At 36.9% G+C, this 17,898-nt stretch overlaps 1 protein-coding gene across 1 annotated transcript in view; it reads right to left on the bottom strand.

Annotated features, from left to right (window-relative positions):
* Nucleotides 1-1,893: 1,893 nt before the first annotated feature.
* Nucleotides 1,894-17,898, bottom strand: part of OCA2 (OCA2 melanosomal transmembrane protein) — a 177,991-nt gene continuing 161,986 nt past the window's right edge. Inside the window, exon 23 of the mRNA XM_054384760.1 lies at nt 1,894-1,981. Coding sequence (XP_054240735.1) covers nt 1,894-1,981 — 88 coding nt within the window. The remainder of the gene's footprint in view (nt 1,982-17,898) is intronic.

A 17,898-nucleotide genomic window follows, 5' to 3' on the forward strand; every position in this document is an offset into this window, starting at 1 on the left:
TTAATTGAATAGGAGTGAGTGAAAAAAAGGAAAAAATAAAAAACAGAATCTCCCCAAAACATATCAAAATAAATGTCTTTTAGCAGAGACTGATTTTCACATTCTGTAGAGCTTAATGCAACAGTTCTTGTACAACCAGTGACTGCACTGAGATTGTTCTGATGTGAGAAATGTTGAAGTCTACAAAATATTATGTGCATTTTTTTAACCAGGGATCAGTGTTAAGCTGATTAACATAAATGTTTCTTTAATTGAAAAAGAATTCCACCTCTCACAAGAGTAAATTGTTCTTACAAAGAAAAATCTCCACTGAGAACAAGGCAGGCTAAAATCAATTTCAGACAACTTATCTGATGGAGTCTTTCAGGCTCATCTCTTTGGGTTTTGGTTTGTTTTGCTTTGCTTTGTTTTGATCCAGGTTTGTTGCAGGGTTTTGGTTTGGGTGGGGTTCTTCAAATATAAAAGTCGATGGAGAAATTCTTGTGATCTACAGGTGGCCACTGTTAGAGAAGCCTCAAGATTTCACAGCAGTGCTGCAAACTCAGCCCTGATGCAGAGACTTCACAGATTCAGGGGGCCCAAATGTGGGTGGGTCTGGAGGTCCTGATGGGAGGTTTAGGGGCAATGGAGAGAGCTCTTCCCATCATGCTGCTTCTACTACCACTGAATCTACTAGGAGGAGTGGGAGCCAGCCTCTCTTTGAGTGGGTGTTATGACTCATTTCCAGTAACCTCAGACTTTGTTCAGACTCAAAAAAATCTTGACATCTAGGTGAGGGATGCAACCTACATATGAGTAAAATGGGATGTATGATTAACCTCACACCCTCTATGGGTGGGATACTGCATCTCATCAGGTTATCTCAAGGACTAAGCACAAGTATATGATATGTTTGATCATCTCTGCTGGCTCCCTGCCATTCAGCCTTGTTCACCTGGGTTGCATTCACCAAGCTGCCAATTTTTCTACTTCAAGATAAATAGACTCACCATAATCCAGATCAATCCCAGAAAGGTATTGGAAGATTGGGTTTGTCACCTTGAATGCCTCACAGGACTTGATATTCATAATAAGTTTGACCTGTTTTGGCAACCAGATATAGAAAACAATATATTTGATTTCACATATTAATATTAGAGGGAAGGAAATCAAAGCCAAAATACCATCTCATTCTTCCATATAGGGTATTAATCTATTAAAAGGTTTAGAGTACTTTATCACAAAATTGAGTTGGTAGTTAAGTGGAAGTTGTCCAGTTCTTTACCACATTTTTTGTACATACTTTTGTAAGAAGGGAGGCATTTGTTTATCTTCTGGGAAAAAAAAAAAAGTAGCTTAGCACTGTTTAAGAGCTTTAAAATTAAAAACAGAATCTCAACAGAATTCCATTCTGATTCCAAAACAATAACTCCTTCCACAGCACGTTTTTCAGGAAATGTGTTTATTTTCAAAGGTAGATAATGATACATCCTTCATAGTGTACAGACTTTCTGCTTAACTGTCTATTATTACAACTTGAATATTAGTTACTTTAATACAAATAGCTAAATACATAGACAAAGACAAATGGAGGCCTAAAGAGACATTACTGAACTTCTGCTATTCTGAATAACTTTTTTCATCTGTAAGTATACTCACGCTGTGTCAACACAAACTTCCAGGCAAAACTACCGCATTCCTAATTAAGTATATAAATTGTTTTAATTTCTAGTTCTGTAAATTTTTCACAAAACAGAAGGGTAAGAATGACCAGATCTAACACTGATAATAATTTTGATTGATATCATATATTGGGGTTTTACACTTCTTTTTCTTTTGACATGTCTTCTTAGTGTTCTGATATGTAAACTAAATGGAAGAGAAAGCTTCTTTGAGTCTTGAAAGTATAAATTACTATGAGTTCCAACCTATCAGGACATGAGCAACAAGAAGATAGCACATCCCAGTGGTGCAGGATACAATCATCATAGGGAAACCTAATCTGAAACAACAATAAAATAAAGATGAGTAAGGGTGCAATAGTTTGTTTTCCAAGCAATTTATGAAAGGAAATTTAAGTTATCCTGCACATTCCAAGACACAAATATGCATATAGCAATGTACTGAGAGTACGAAAATACCAAGGAGTCTAAGATTCAAATTCACCTTTCTACTTCTGGTCTGTTGAAGAGAGAAGAAGGCAAAGCTAGAACATTATCATTGATTCCAGGGCATCTTTTTAAATTCAGTCTGTCTTTGAATCTATCACACCTTGCTCTTTTGTTTGGTGTTTTTGTTCCCCCACACAACATGCAACTATACAGGTAAAATAACAATTCTTGCAAATTATACAGCATTAGAACAGACTATCAAACGTGTCTTCTTTCAGATTAGGTGAGTAAATCTGGTGTGTCACTTTGTAATTTAGTCTATGGCTGAAATTCATTATATTGTTTCCCTGCTAATCTTCAGTCACGTAGCGCTAGTATTTCTCATCCATAACTCGCACCAGGTTTAACATACTTGAATATTGAGGAACTGTTGGAAATCAACCCCATGCAGCTGCAAAAGTGCTAAACTTTGCTGTTCTGTCAAACCAGCTATTTCTTTCTCACCACAGAATAAATTTTTCAGACAACAGCCAGATTACGGGCAGCAGAGACAGAAACCTGGAAATGATGTGAAACTGACCAAGCCCTTCTCTGCCTAATTGGTAGGTCTTACATGTGTGAAAAGAAGGGAGTTTTCTGAAACTTAAAAGCATTATTGTATGACACCGAGGGACTGTGAAGAACCACTGCTGTGATCACACTCAAATATTTCTTTTATGATACTAAAATCTCAAGGAGAACTGAGATGAGAAATTATCATGGTAGAAATGACCCTTTTTACATACTTTGTTTTGTCAAGTTCAGCCAAGATTTCAGTAAAACTCTTCAAAGTACTGCAATGTTCTCTGAAGTACAGTATTTCATGTATTCTCTTCCTTGAAGTAAGATCTAGTTATTATATGTGGGCATATTAGCTGTGTCTTTTAGCCTTGCTTGTTAAAAGCCCTTAGGAATCTTCCTTGAGTCTGTTCCCTTCTGCCATTGCTGATCAAAGCGCTAATGAAGAGATGTCTATTACATAGGTGAAAGGAGGACAGCTTTGGTGGATGAAAAGCTCCTTTCTTTAGGAAGCTACAGCTAGAAGGCATCTCTGGAAGAGTTAAATATGGTCCCTACTTTCTCAGGAGATGAAGCCATTTGTATAAAATGAAAACTAAACTTTTCAGTGCCTCACTGCAGTCTGCTCTTTCTGCCTGCAGTTATGACATTACTCTAAACCTTGCACGATTCACGTTTCTTTCGTTACTGTTTTGATAAAAGCTGACTGAAGGAAGCAGAGCTGTGACTAGTTCATCAGACACATTTTCACCTTTAACATCCACTGGTTCAAGTTACTGACAAAAGAATTTTACCAGGAACGAGTGTCACTGTAAGCAAAAAAATAGTCAGTCATGACCTCTAAAGTTTGCAGAGTAATTATGAAATTTATAAAAACCAAACACTCCATATAAAATATTGGAATTATTTAAAGGAGAGCAAGTTTACCCATAATGCCTACTTCATGGCCATTCTTGACCCACTATCAAAGTGAGTCCATCGCACATGCCAGTAGAAACAGAGGCAAATCAAGAATGAGAGGAAATCAAGACTAGAAATGTACAAAGGACAAGAATGTCAGGGCTGACAGATGATCTCATTTCTGTCTCCTTGACACCCCTCTTAAGAAACTGGAGTTCCCCTATGCCCATGACTCAGTAATGCCTGCAAGATCTGCCCCAGAAAAACAGTTTCCATGTATGACATCAGAGGCTTTCTCCTCCGTTTCTGTTGGATTTAGGACATATTGTAAAGTCCTCTTCTGCCATTTTGGTAGCAGCCATTATTATTGCCATCCTGGCTTCAAAACCATTCTGTTAAGATGGTTCTTGAACTTGGGAAAAGAGAAAGGGAGTGAAGACAGTAGGGCTGGCTGTGTTCAAGTGGTAAAACTGTCATTTCCTGAAAAATATGACCTTAATTCAGAAGAACTTTTGGGTGGGGTTTTTTCTCATATGAAGATGCACAAATGTTTTGCACATAAGTAGAATTTTTTTGCAGAGTGACTTGTCAGATCCTTGCTTTTGAATGACTCATTACTTCAAAGAGTTGAATTCAGTCACTAAACTATGACCAAACTAATAATACTGTAAAACAGCAGATTTAAAGCATCTCTTGTAATTATTTCAATAAATAAATAAATAAATGTATTCATTTGATGGCTTGCAAATAGCTTCCTTCCTTCCTTCTCTCAGCAAATCTGATTTCTGGCCTTCTCTAATCTCACTTAGAATAAAGTGTCTGAATAGGACCCAAAAAAGCAAAACTAGCAATAGCTGTGGTAATGAAACAGGATGGTTAAAAAATCCTCGTCTCCTACATCCTTCAATATATCTAATGAATGTTTCCTGCAGCTGAATCCACATGACAGGCTGGTGAACTGGAGATTGCTACAACTCCTACAAGAAAATTGGCTGCTTGGCAGATTTTATTGACCTCACAACTAGCAAACAAAGACCTGGTACTGGGAGAAGTGCAGATCTTAATCTGTACTAATGCGACCTAACAAACCTCCCTTGCAGAATGCAGAGCAGCTCAGCACTGAATGGCAATATAACTCATTTGTGAAGACTGGCAAGGGGAGGGAAGAATCCAAAAGGTTCAAAGGCTACTCAACCATTGAAAGGAGAACAGAGAAGCCAGCTCCAGCTTGGTGGAGGTCTCTGCAGGAAAAAGGATTAATTATACAGGGTCACATACAAAGATGCAGAAACTATGATCATACCCCCACTACCACAGAGCCAGTCAAACATGTAGCCAGAGCCAGCCACAACCTGTCTGGGGAGGAACCTCATTTTGCTTAGCGTGGATGCTCACATAGGGCACAATTGTGAAGATGTTATTCTCATTGCATGGACAATTACTCCTCAACTTGAGGCCTGAATTTCAGGTTCGCTGGCCTGAGTACTAATGCAATTGGATCAAATTCAATGTGGAATTCATGTACCAGAGTGAGTGGAGATAAGACGCAATCACTAATCGATTACTTCAGTCAGTTCGGTGCCCTATTACTCTATTACACTACTCATTGCTCTCTCCCAAAGAAAGATACAATTCCTGTTCCAGGCCACATACAACACAATTCTTAGGTACATGTGTTCTCTTCAGTTACATCAAACCTAAGAACTCATTTTAAACAATGTAAAAATTATTTCCAGCAACTCTCACTTTCTTCATACTCCTTGGAGTCAAAAACATACCATGTCATGCAGTTGCTCCTGTTCTGGAAGAAGGATGAGCAGAGTAGAGAAATCATAAAAATCTTTCATGTGCTAAAGCTTCATAAGAAGTGCTAATGAACATCTTTGACGTGAAAGAAAACCCACACTTTGCACTGGGCAGCCTTTTCTTCTCTCCCTATCCTCAGCAGACAGGGATATACACATGCCCTGCACAATACAGAAGGTTGATTCTGACTCTCCACAGACAGATCAGGGACTGCAGAAGGGAAGTGAGACCAGACTCAAGGAAGGGATGGATGACAGGATCCGGAATTCACTCACGCTTCCTTCCTACTCTTCATACTAGAAGCTTACACGTAGAACTGTGATGTAAATTAAATCACCCAGTTTAAATATACACAACAAGCTGATGTTAGCTCAGTGTGAGATAGTGAGCTCACTTCAAGTGAAAGCCCCTGGGATTTGTCTTGAACAAAGTTTTACTTATTAATAGCTTCAGCAGTCCAGTAGTGAAAAGCCTGCCAATTGCCCCAGCGCAGGAGAGATGTCAGGCTCTGTGGAGAACATAATTCAGTGTGTTATTAAATTAAAATAAGAATTTGAAATGAACAAAATTAAACTCTGTTTATGTAAATTATGTATTATTTATTTATGTAATTTTTTATTATTTATATATCTTTATATAAATATATATTAAAAATATATAAAATATATATTTATATATTTATATATATAATTTATTTATTAATTATTTATGTAAATTATGTATTGGAAGTCAAACACGGGCACAAATCCAGAGAGGAAAGTGAAGTTTGTCACTGATAATGAACTAGTTATTTCTGATCCTGTCTCACTGGAAGATCTCTGACGTTCTATTTACTTATAAGAAAAGGAAATTAGGGTATGATTATTCTGGGAATAAAAAAAAGAATTTCTAAAGAGTATCTAGAGATGTGAATATTATAGTTTTCTTATGTTATAAATTTATCCACTATATTTGCTAAATAGTAATGAAGAAGCCATTGGGTCCTGAATTGAGTTTTTCCAGACAAACTGTTCTCTTGCAGTACCTTGCAGCTCTATTTTGTGATGTTTCAAGAGCCAGCAGGACTCAGGATGTACAAGACCCAGGTTCAGTGACCTGTTTTGCCTGATTTGGGACATGACACGTGAGAAGTTCTCACTCATAAAACCCACACCTGCAGGTACTGCTTTCCTTGACATCTCGTAACTTAGAGGCTATGCAGACTCAGGGGGATCTGTGGAAAACCATACCTCCAAGCAAATGTGGAACCTTCAGAGTGGTTTCTCAGTGGAAAAGTAACAAGATCAAAATGCTGGCAGTAAAGTAAGCCTGGTGATAGCCAGGTGTAAGAGTTAGAAAAGTGTTAAAGATAACTTCTACTCCTACTTGTATTTGCAATTTAATGCACAATTTAAATTCTGCTGGTGGAGTTTGCATCAGACTTAAAATTTTGCCTTTCTCACTTCATATCAATTTCATACTGCAAGCTCTATAGAAATTATAGCCTCAACTTTTCAGAAAAGAACTTGGACCTCATAGTGGACACAAGAACCAGGAACGTGCTTTTGCAGCAATAAACACTTATGGTGTCTTGGGCTGCATCAGGAGAGATGTTGCTAGCAGGTCAAGGGAGGTGGTCCTTCCCCTCTACTCAGTGTTGGTGAGGCCACACCTGGAGTACTGGCTCTAGTTCTGGGCTGCCCAGTACAAAAGAGACGTGGATGTACTGGAGAAAGTTCAACAAAGGGCCAGAAAGATGACTGAGTGACTGGAGCACCTCTCGTCTGAGGAAAGGCTGAGAGAACTGGGCCTGTTTAGCCTGGAGAAGGCTCAGGGAAGAGGGACCTCATATATATATAAATGGCTGAAGGGATGGTGTAAAGAAGACAGTGCCATGCCCTTCTCAGTAGTGCCTAGTAACAGGACCATAGACAGTAGGCACAAATGGAAACACAGAAGGTTTCCTCTGAACATGAGGAAACACTTTTTACTGTGACGGTAACTGAGAACTGCCACAAGCTGCTGAGAGATTTTGGAGTCTCCAACCTTGGAGATACATAAAAGCCCTAGTCAGCGGGCTCTAGGTGGTCCTGCCTGAGGACATTTCAACATTCTGGGATTCTCATTCATCTACTTTTTCCTTTGTTATTCAACACAGGATAAGTGTTATCCGCACACCTGAAGATTAGCATGTCATCAGATAATATTTAGCAAAATATAGACAACAGATAATTCTCCTCATTCTTGGACAGTCTCTCATTGTGTTCTGTGGTTTCCTCTGAAAGTCTGATACTCACAAGTTCATTGTAAAAAGAAAATCTAAATGCCAATGAAAGCAGCCTTAAAAAAGAGATTCCAGTGTGGGTATACTTGATACATAAACTTATTCCTCAATGAAAGATTTTTTAATGAAGTGTCCTAATTCAGTTTTCAAAGTAACTCATTTATATTTGTTTTCAATAAAAGTGTATAACCACAATATCCCCATATCATAAAGGTGGCTTTTTTTCATGGAAGATAAGACAATTTGACAAAAAACAGAACTCAACTAGTTAAAAAAGATATACAGGGCTACATGAGTTATAGTCTAATATAGTAAAGCTCTGTGAGCAATGTCTTTTTCTATACCTCGGATAGGATTATATAGCAGGGTTATATCCTTTTGAGGAAGGAAAAGGAGAGACGAAAAATATTACCTTTATAAATGTAAGACTTGTTTGTGAACATGATGCTTTTTTATGTTCTCCATATTTTTTTTGGATTTACCCACAACTCTCTATAAATTATTTTGACTAGTGTTCTTAAATATATAGCTCATTTTCATTGCAATTATTTGCTATCATATTCTCCTATGGAGAGACCTTCTCAAAAGCTTATTCTGACTTCTCATCCTAATTGTTAAAAAAAGAAAACCTCAGAATTCTTGGGAAAATAATGCTCTTCTTATTAGTTCTACTGATTAATTCACATTTTATTTTTACATTGGAAAGGAATGGAAGCTGAAATGAAATATTTTTCATTTGTTGTCTGCCTTACTCTCAAAGTCACTAGGAATTTTCCTCTTGGTCACTTTCTCTGTTCTTATTTTATCTGTGGTCTCTTTTCTGTCATCCTATTTCTTCTTTCCCTTTCTTTCAATGCAGACTGCCTTATGAGTCACCTGCCATCTGGGGTGTCTCAAACTTTCCATCGTTACAAGTCTTTGATTTACTGAACCATTTCACCTGAAAGGAAAGTATGGACTTTGCTAGCACTTTAAAGAAAATATTTAAAATGTTTATCACATGCCCATCATCCCTTCAAATTCACACACCTGTTGTAGTTCAGAAAACAGGTGACTAAAACTAAAAGTGATCATCAATTCAAAGTTAAGTTGCTATGAATTTCATACAGTCTGAAATTACATAAAAATTATACTGTGGTTACCTACTAGTTACCATACACAGCAGTTACTGTACAATTTAAATCACAGAACAAAACCTATAATCCTACTTTCTCCTGATTGCTAAAATTATAATCATTTTTCATTATATTCTATCTGTTTTGAATCTATGCCAAGATTTCCCATAGAGTCTCTGCTGGGAGTAAGCCTGAGGTAGGCAAAGCCAGATTCTGTGTGAGAAAACGTAAAGGTGTTAGGTTTTGCTTCCTGTAGTCTAGAATATCCTCCTAAAGGTGTTTTGCTGAATCCTCAACACATTTATGTACAGAATGAGCAATGGGCCTTTCCTTGGCCTTTCAAAACTCTGGTTATCTAAACAAAAGAGCACAGACTTTAATTGTAAGAGAATAGTTGGTCTGCCAGTTCCACTGGACAGGTTCATATGACTACTGACAGAATATGTGTTGCAGTATCTGTCTATGTCTTGTGGTACAACTGAAATGAAATACAAGACTGTCAGAACAAGTGACTAATAATTATTTAAAACCTATTCATACGTGGTAAACTACTAACTTGTATGAAACACCATGAGAAGAACTGGAAAACATATTAATGCTGCAATCGATTATTTAAAAGTCATCAGGAAGCTAGTTATTAGATAGCATCAGTATCTGACTTTTCTTTCAAAACTAAACATACAACTCAAATAGGAAATGGTGAAATTTTGAAGACAGCAGGGAAGAACAGAGGCTTGACTAGAGAAATGTACCTGAAAACACAGAATTAGTTACAATATTTAACTCATGAACAGCAATATAACACTGATAATTTTGTGGGTTTTTTTCCCGACTATCCTTGTGATTCTAATGAACAAATCCATACTAATAATTTGCAACATGAACAGGGTGTCCAAAGTTTTTTGACAAAGGGGGAACACAAAATGTAGCTTTCTACATTTAGTCTTGAGGGCCTCATGACCAGCATAAAAACCCCATGTATAGATGAGAATAAGAACGACTTAAGTCAAGCTCATTGGTGGGACGGGATGTGAAGGAAGCTAGTTGAGATCTTCGCACACATTGAGATGCATTTCACTAAATTTATACATCTCACTCAAATACAGATTACTTGGCTTCAGTATAATATTATTACAGAGACAAGCACAAGCCAATAGTTTGAAAACACTTTAAACTTAAATTAAATGTTTAAGTACAGGACTAATTCCATTTGAACTTAAAGAACACATTCAAGTGTTTTGCTGGATCAGGACTCAAACAGACAAATCAAGTGACTCCAGATATCTCATCTATAGTCCTTTTTGGAAGATCTCCAAAAGCAGAAAATCCATACTGGCTTTTCATAACGTAAGGCAATATGATTCGGCTGTGTACCCATCTTTGCTTCACCCATAGAAATTTCAGCTTTTCTCCATCTATTGCCCTGTGTCTTGTCAGGGTCTTCAACAGATAGGTTGCAGCTTGAAGTAAAAATTTCTTTACTCCTGACATGTATGAACGGTTTAATTACCCAGAGCAACTCACAAGATTTCCCCAAGACAGCTCCATTTACTTTCTACGTGATTACCAATGCCAAGTGAACCAGCCATGTCTGAACGTGTTGGGTGCATCCTTTTCCCAAGAAGGCCTGCACCAACCAGGAGACATCCAGGAAGACAGAGACCAGAGGACTTGCATTGAGGAGGGCCACCTGAACCTGCTCTTAACACTTTCCTTTTCCTAAAACCTGAATAACTGGTATAACCTGTATAACTGATATAACCTGTATAACAAAAGAGACAATATCAGGTGGCCATGACAATAGGTGAAACCTTGTCTATGGATAAGAGATTATCTGTTCACACTTAACACTTAGATTCCAGAAGGAAGCAATCTTGTACACATTGGTACAATGTTCTGGCTTCCAGAGAGGCTAACCAAGCCCACACTGATAAACAGAAAGAAGCTTTTGCAAGGTCAAGACTGACTGTCAGTCCTCATTTCCACAGGGAACTGTGCATTCAGATCTTCTATATTATTAAAGCTTTAAACAGATAATTGCAGCAACTCATTTCCAGCCAAATCTCTAGTTTTGAAAAATATCATAAAAGGAAAGAGGAAATATCATAAGAGGAAAGGAAAACTTGAACAATATTTGCATTTAGCTCAGAGTACAGGTATTGTATTCCAATGTCAACAAACGATATACTGAAAAAATAAATATTGCAAATGCAACAAGATAAATGCTAAAATGTTCACTATTTGGAGTAAAGATCTTAAGTTGGTTGTTTCCAAAATTTCAGTCAAATAACTGGACAGATGGAATAATTTGGAGAAACTTTCCTCTAATTTGGTCAGAGTTTTCCCTACAAAGATAATTGAAGGTTAATTTACCAGTCTTGTAGTTTGTTTTGTTTATACACCTCTATGTAAAACAGAAGAACTTTTTTATTGGTTATTATATTTTCTGTCATACATGCAGTCTGTTTAGAGTCACAAATCAATTCTTCAAGCAGTTTTACTAGACAGGTTTTTATTAAGCTGTTCCCACAAAGTTTTAATACCAAAAAAATCTAAATATCCTTTTAAATCCTGAATCAGTTTGTGTAGTCCATTTAAAAGAGTATAATATCTCCCTTTTCCATTAATAGATACTGCCAAGAAACAAACAGTATACAAAGTGAGCTGTCAAAACTATAGAAGTCTATAATCAAAGTAATAACTTCATTCTTTGACAGGCAGTGTTGGTACTATTATTTGAAAACAAGCCATCTGCATGCTGCGTGTTGGCAAAAAGAACAAAGGCAGAATTCTGTCTTTAGGCAGGTATTTGTCTTCATGTTGCAATTTACCATACTTAATTTTGTTACTAACATTTGTGTGACCAAAGAATTGCAAATGAAGTGTTTAGTTTTACTGAAAATCACAGAATGTTAGGGGTTGGAAGGGACCTGGAAAGATCATCTAGTCCAACCTCCCTGCCACGGGAGGATCACCCCGACTAGAACACACAGGAATGCATCCAGACAGGTTTTGAATGTATCCAGAGGAGCATCCTGTTCCAGTGTTGTTGTCCTCACAATGCAAACGTTTTTCTTTGTTTATGTGAAAGCTCCAGTGCTCCAGCTTACACTCTTTGTCCCCTGTCCCACCACTAGACATCACTGAGAAGAGCCTGGCTTTGTCTTCCTGACACTTGCTCATCACATATTTGTAAATATTAATGAGGTCACCCCTCAGACTTCTCCAAGCTAAAAAGACCCAAGCTCTCTCAGCCTTTCCTCATAAGGGAGATGTTCCACTCCCTTAATCATCTTTGTGGCTCTGCATTGGACTCTTTTAAGCAGTTCCCTGTCCTTCATGAACTGAGGGGCCCAGAATTGGACGGACTATTCCAGACGCAGCCTCATCAGGGCAGAGTAGAGTGGAAGGAGACCCTCTCTCTACCTACTAAGCACACCCCTTCTAATACACCCCAGAATGCCACTGGCCTTCTTGGCCACAAAAGCACATTGCTGGTTCATGGTCATCCTGTTGTCCAACACGACCTCCAGGTCCCTTTCCTCTACACTGCTCTCCAACAGGTCAGTTCCCAACCTGTACTGGTACATTGGGTTGTTCTTTCCCAGATGCAAGATTCTACACTTGTCCCTGCCCAACTCTGGAGCCTGTTCAGGTGTTGCTGAATAGCAGCACAGCCTTCTGTTGTGTCAGCCACTCCACCCAGTTTGGTGTCATCAGTAGACTTGCTGACAGTGCGCTCTGTGCCCTCATCCAGGACACATGAATGTACTGAATAATACTGGCCCCAGTACTGACCTCTGAGGAACTCCACTAGTTACAGGCCTCCAACTAGACTCTGTCCCACTGACCACAACTCTAACTTCTTTCCTTCAACCAGTTCACAATCCACCTCACTACCTGATCTTCCAGACCACATTTCCTCAGTTTACCTGTGAAAATGCTGTGGGAGATGGTGTCAAATACTTTACTGGAATATAGATAACTGTGATTTATTCTAGTTCCAAAATGTTTCAAATTAAATGACCTTTGCTCACTTTGCATTATCTTGCTTTTTCTCAGTGAGAATTCAAGAATGGCAATTACCTGGGTGTTGTTTCCATTAACATTCTTTATCCCAGCCATCACTCATAGCATATTGGGGCACTTAGCTTCTTTTTTGTCTTCCAGTGTGCTTTTTATTTTGGTTAAAGCACCAGATAAAAGGAAAATGACATTTTACAACAGAGATTAATTAGTCAGTTCTTTAATAATTTCAACAGAGTGCTCTCAACTATTTTAAAAGCCCTGGGCTTTGCTAAAAGGCCTGATGCTACATAAGAAAGAATATATTCCACTCTGTTGCCTCTTCTGTTTCTCCCCACTTTGAGATGCCCATTCCTGGGCCATATAATGTAATGATAGAGAATCCTTGTACAACAGTTTGTTGGGACAAAAGAGAAGTGCAATTGCATTTGGAATTAGAAAGCAGAAGGATGCCACTAACGATTATTTTTTATTATGAGCTCAGTAGACGCAACAAAAGATTGTTGACAATATAAGGCCAGTAAACTTTACACCAGAAACTCTATGCTCTAGGCCACCCAGACTAAGAGAAAAGCAGAGAATGGAGATTTTCATTCCAGCAGGGTTCTTTTGGAGGTTTCTTTCCAGTGCCAGCCAGGGCAAACAAGGGGGCAGCTGGAACCCCCCAAATCCTCTCTGCCATCACAGTGCACTGTACAGGTCTTCCTGCACCAGAGAAGCCACAAATCTGAGCTCTCATGAGCTCACTACAAGGAAAGCTTTTATTAACCACAGGTCTAATTTTATTTGCACTAGCAAACTAAGGTTAAATAATGTGAATCCTATATTAAGTCTCACCACCAAATCACATTATTAACTTTCTAAAATATCAAGATCATTCTTTCAGATATGTTTAAGACATTTTCCATTGTACTTTAGTTATCTGAATCTGGCCTTTTCAGCTAAGGTCCACAGACTTTTGAATTTTCTGTCTCTATCAGAAGCAGGAGTCACAGTGATGTAATCTGAGACATTTCAGCTGCAGAAGAAGCTTAGCATTAATTTCCATACATTGCCAGAGATGGAATATATGGAATATAAATATTTCTTGACTGTGTGAAACAATCTAGGGGGTTTATTTTCTTTGCCTTTAGAAAGACTGTTCTTTAAATAACTTCCATAGTACTAAGAAACAATTTACCTGTGTGGATACCACCTAGTTTTGGGCCTCTAACGGTATTTGTTCACCGTTGTCATCAAGTAGTATAGAACAAGTAGTAGACAAATGAATCCAGAAAATAAAAAAACCCACACAACACCAACCCACAAATATTTTAAAAATTATTTAGTAGTATTTACTGACATCTGTTTTAGAGTAGTATAAATAAAAAAAAAAAAAAACAACTACCAACCAACCAACTAAACTCAACTAAAAACAGACCTTTTCAAACTTTCCTCTAATGAATTCTTCCCTTTTTTTTTAATTTTCAAGGCAAGTATAATAAAAATGATTCCTAACAAAACAAACAAACCCCTCCAAAACTCTTTGTGAGGAACAGGTTTTGTACCTTCTCCTAAAAAATCAACCCTTAGTTGCTACTATTGTAAAACTAATGTCTGTAACAATTCCCATTTTAGCCTATTGAATTGACGTATATTGACTTAAAACTTTAGAGAATGTCTATTTAAATAACCCCCTGCTGAAGCTGAACAACTGCAAGTGTTGACTAGGAAATTACTATTCAAGAGATTTATAAGTGCTGTTTAAATTCCTTAGTGAAAATGTAACCAAAAAGATAATATTTTTTACGTTCTCAATAAGAAAAGCAAAGAATATAGTAAATGCTACCAGATTTTTTTTAGCATGACAACTAATGTCTAGTTTGCACAAGAAAACTATAATCCATTTACTAGTCTATGAAAAGCACCAATTCATATGAGAAGTTCTGATTTCAGATGCATTACATTGAAAATAATGTAAACATTATATCCTCCTTTCTTCTGGTGACATTGGAAGACACCAGGATAGTCTGTTTGACACCTTATTTCGTAACAGAGGGAAAATCACTTTGAGAGTTCTACCAAAAATTTCAGATTATTTGAGAAAATGAAATGCAAAACTATGATTCTGGTGTAATTCCAAATGTCTGTATGATGCTTTGGCAAGCAAACATGAAGCATGGGAAAAAGCAAACTCAAGCTAAGGAGAATTAATATATTCTCTTAAGAAGACTTAGTAGATATGGTTCACATGGCAAATACTATATAAGCTTCAGACTGACCGCATTCTCTGAATTTCTCAGACTTCATGTCTCTTCCTGCCATTTTAGTTACCTTTGTGTTTAGTTTTTCAAAGCAATGATTAGAGATATGGAATTTTTCCAAGCGAATTTTCTCAATTCAGCACTTTCTGACTAGTTCTGATAATTGCCAAACTACACTATTTAATTGGAAAAGCACTTTCTAATTTCAACAATGTTTGAATAAGACTCTTGTTCAGAAACTACAGAGAGTGTTTAATCAAATTGAGCATGCTGTAATTAACTGGAAACTTGGTACTTGATGGAACAACTATACGAAGCTGCAAGAGGCAGGAATTTCTTGCAGAACAAAAAATTTTACCAACACATAACACTATCTGTGTGAGAGTGCAAATATATCTTCCTTAGTACGAACAACTGTATATGAATTTTGTATCATCTCCCAGCTGGAATAAAAAAGGAAATTGATTTAAGGCAATTTGCTATTTTTTTTTTCTCTCCAAGTTACATTACAAAAAGCACTAATTCTGTTCCTCTTACAATAACCTCTATTTGGCTGAACTTGTTCCATTCTCAAATTCCTTCCTCCTTTCTCTCACTAACTCATCCCCATCTTACAACACACAGTTTGTCAGAATAGGACTATCTTCCACCCTGCTGCTCATGAGCTTGAACCCCATTCCTGGGCATACAGCTCATACTTTGAAATAAATCACTTGCTAAAAGTTATTTCTCTCCATTGACTACAACAAGAGCTGGGTCTAGAAATAAAGATACCAACACTGTAAAATGGAAAAGTGAAGTGTGGGTAATCTTTTCTTTGCTGACAAGCAGCTCTATGAACACTGGAAAATAACAAACCTTTATTTCCTAGTGATTTCTGTTTTAAGTTTGATTGACTTTCTCTCAAAGCAGAAAGCTCTATATGAAGATTTCTTCCATAACTTATGATACTTAGCTGCATGGATTTTTTCAGTATGTAAAGAAGTGTGGGCTCAGACTCCACTTCGCTTCAGTGGGAATACTAATCGTATTTCTTTTCCTCTTCCCAGCCACCAATGTTGATGAAACTTCAGGGATTTTAATTATATTGAGAAATGGTGTCCCCTTCCCCACCATCCTCTTCCCTCTCAAAAAGGTTTGAAGTTGATAAGTACATTCAGAATTTAATAGGTGGGAAACACAGAGACACATTCACAGCATCATGATTGCACAGGAAACCAGCTGAAAAGTTAGATTTTGATGGAAAGCAAGGAATAAGTTTTCCCAAAGCATTATTTTTTTCTGAAACATACTTCTTACAGGTAAGTCACTGATCTTGAGATGTGTCAGAGCCTTACCTTAATATAACTCAAGAATGATTAGACATGGGCATCTAGCTTTGCATGTGCTTACATTATATAATTCTAGTCCCCAACTTGTTATCGGAAAGCTTATAGGATGGGAAGGTAACAGAGAATAGAAAGAAAAGTGAAGTTAAAAGTCAGTAGCATTAGCATACATTTTTGTTTGAAATTTCATAGAGTTCTTAAGGAATTGTTAAATAAATAAACAAAAGCAAATCTGAAAGTTATAAATTATAAAAAAGAAAAATTATCATAATTCAATTGTAAATTTCAGGTGATCTTAACTAAGTGTGCTGCTGTTGACACTTCCGTAGTAAATATCTCCAACTTTAATAAGAAATAGAAAAATTAAGTTCCATTTAACAAAATATTTTAAAGCAGATATATGACATAATGAATTATCACAAACAAAGTTCAAATAAAGGGACCATTTTCATCAGTGTACTACTCAGATGTACACCTACTGAACATGAAAATATTGCTGATGTCAGGAATAATTTATCATTATTGTTCCAAATTATAATACTTCTATATGCAATTTGTATTCTGAACAGTTACATATTACGAATGGTGTTCAGAAATCTCATGAAGCAAAAAATTAGTATTCCAGTAGTGTACCTCATAACTGAAAGGCCCAATTATTCTTATGATGAAGAATATCTGCCGAAATTCAGTGAACAAGTGAACTGATTGTATGTCTTGGTTGAAATTATTAAACACACAAAAAACACATTTGAAGGTTTTTTCCTAAATGCGGTGACATCATTAGTTTACACCAAATGTACCATGCTCTGGTACTTGCAATGGAAATAAACAACTTGCACAAGTCTCATTGAAGTAATCTATTTAATGATAAGCTTCAGCACACAATTCACTTTTCAAATTCTTCTACGCATCGACACACGAATTGCTAGCACTTCGGAATATACACTGACTAAACACACTTTGTGTTAAGAAGAATGTACTCACAAGATTTTCTGTACAATATTCAAACCATGGGATAATCATTTAAGAGAGGAGATACTCTGCAGTCTGACTAGTACAATGACAGAACATCAAAGTCTGTGTAAAAATATGAAGTGGCTGCAGATTTAACCAATGGCTTTTTAAATGTCAGAGTACCAGTCACCAGGCTTCTTTTCCTTGGTATGGAGGTACATGCATTTGTGGCAGGAAAAAGGAATTAGTTTACACTGTAAATCGAATAACCCTGCAGGGGCAATTTGAAAGATATGCATTATCTTCTGCCTATTTCTCCATGTAAAGAGCATAAATCTTGTGCAGTATACACAGCATCTGGTGAGGTCAGCTCTACACTCTAATGAAGGTCGTATAATTCTTCTGTAGGTCAGTGCATATTTATGTATTAAAAAATAGAATTTTCCTCAGACAAGTTGTGATGTAAACTACTACAGTCAGAAATTTAATTTCAGCCCTCAGCTTATTCTTCAACTAATTACTTCCTTTTTCTTCAGTTAGTGACATAAACTTTAAAATACTTTATAATTCAATAGCACTTCATTTTATTATCAACAAAATCACTCTCACTGAAGT

Source organism: Indicator indicator, chromosome 1 (genome assembly GCF_027791375.1).
Source record: "Indicator indicator isolate 239-I01 chromosome 1, UM_Iind_1.1, whole genome shotgun sequence".
Taxonomy (NCBI): Eukaryota; Metazoa; Chordata; class Aves; order Piciformes; family Indicatoridae; genus Indicator; species Indicator indicator.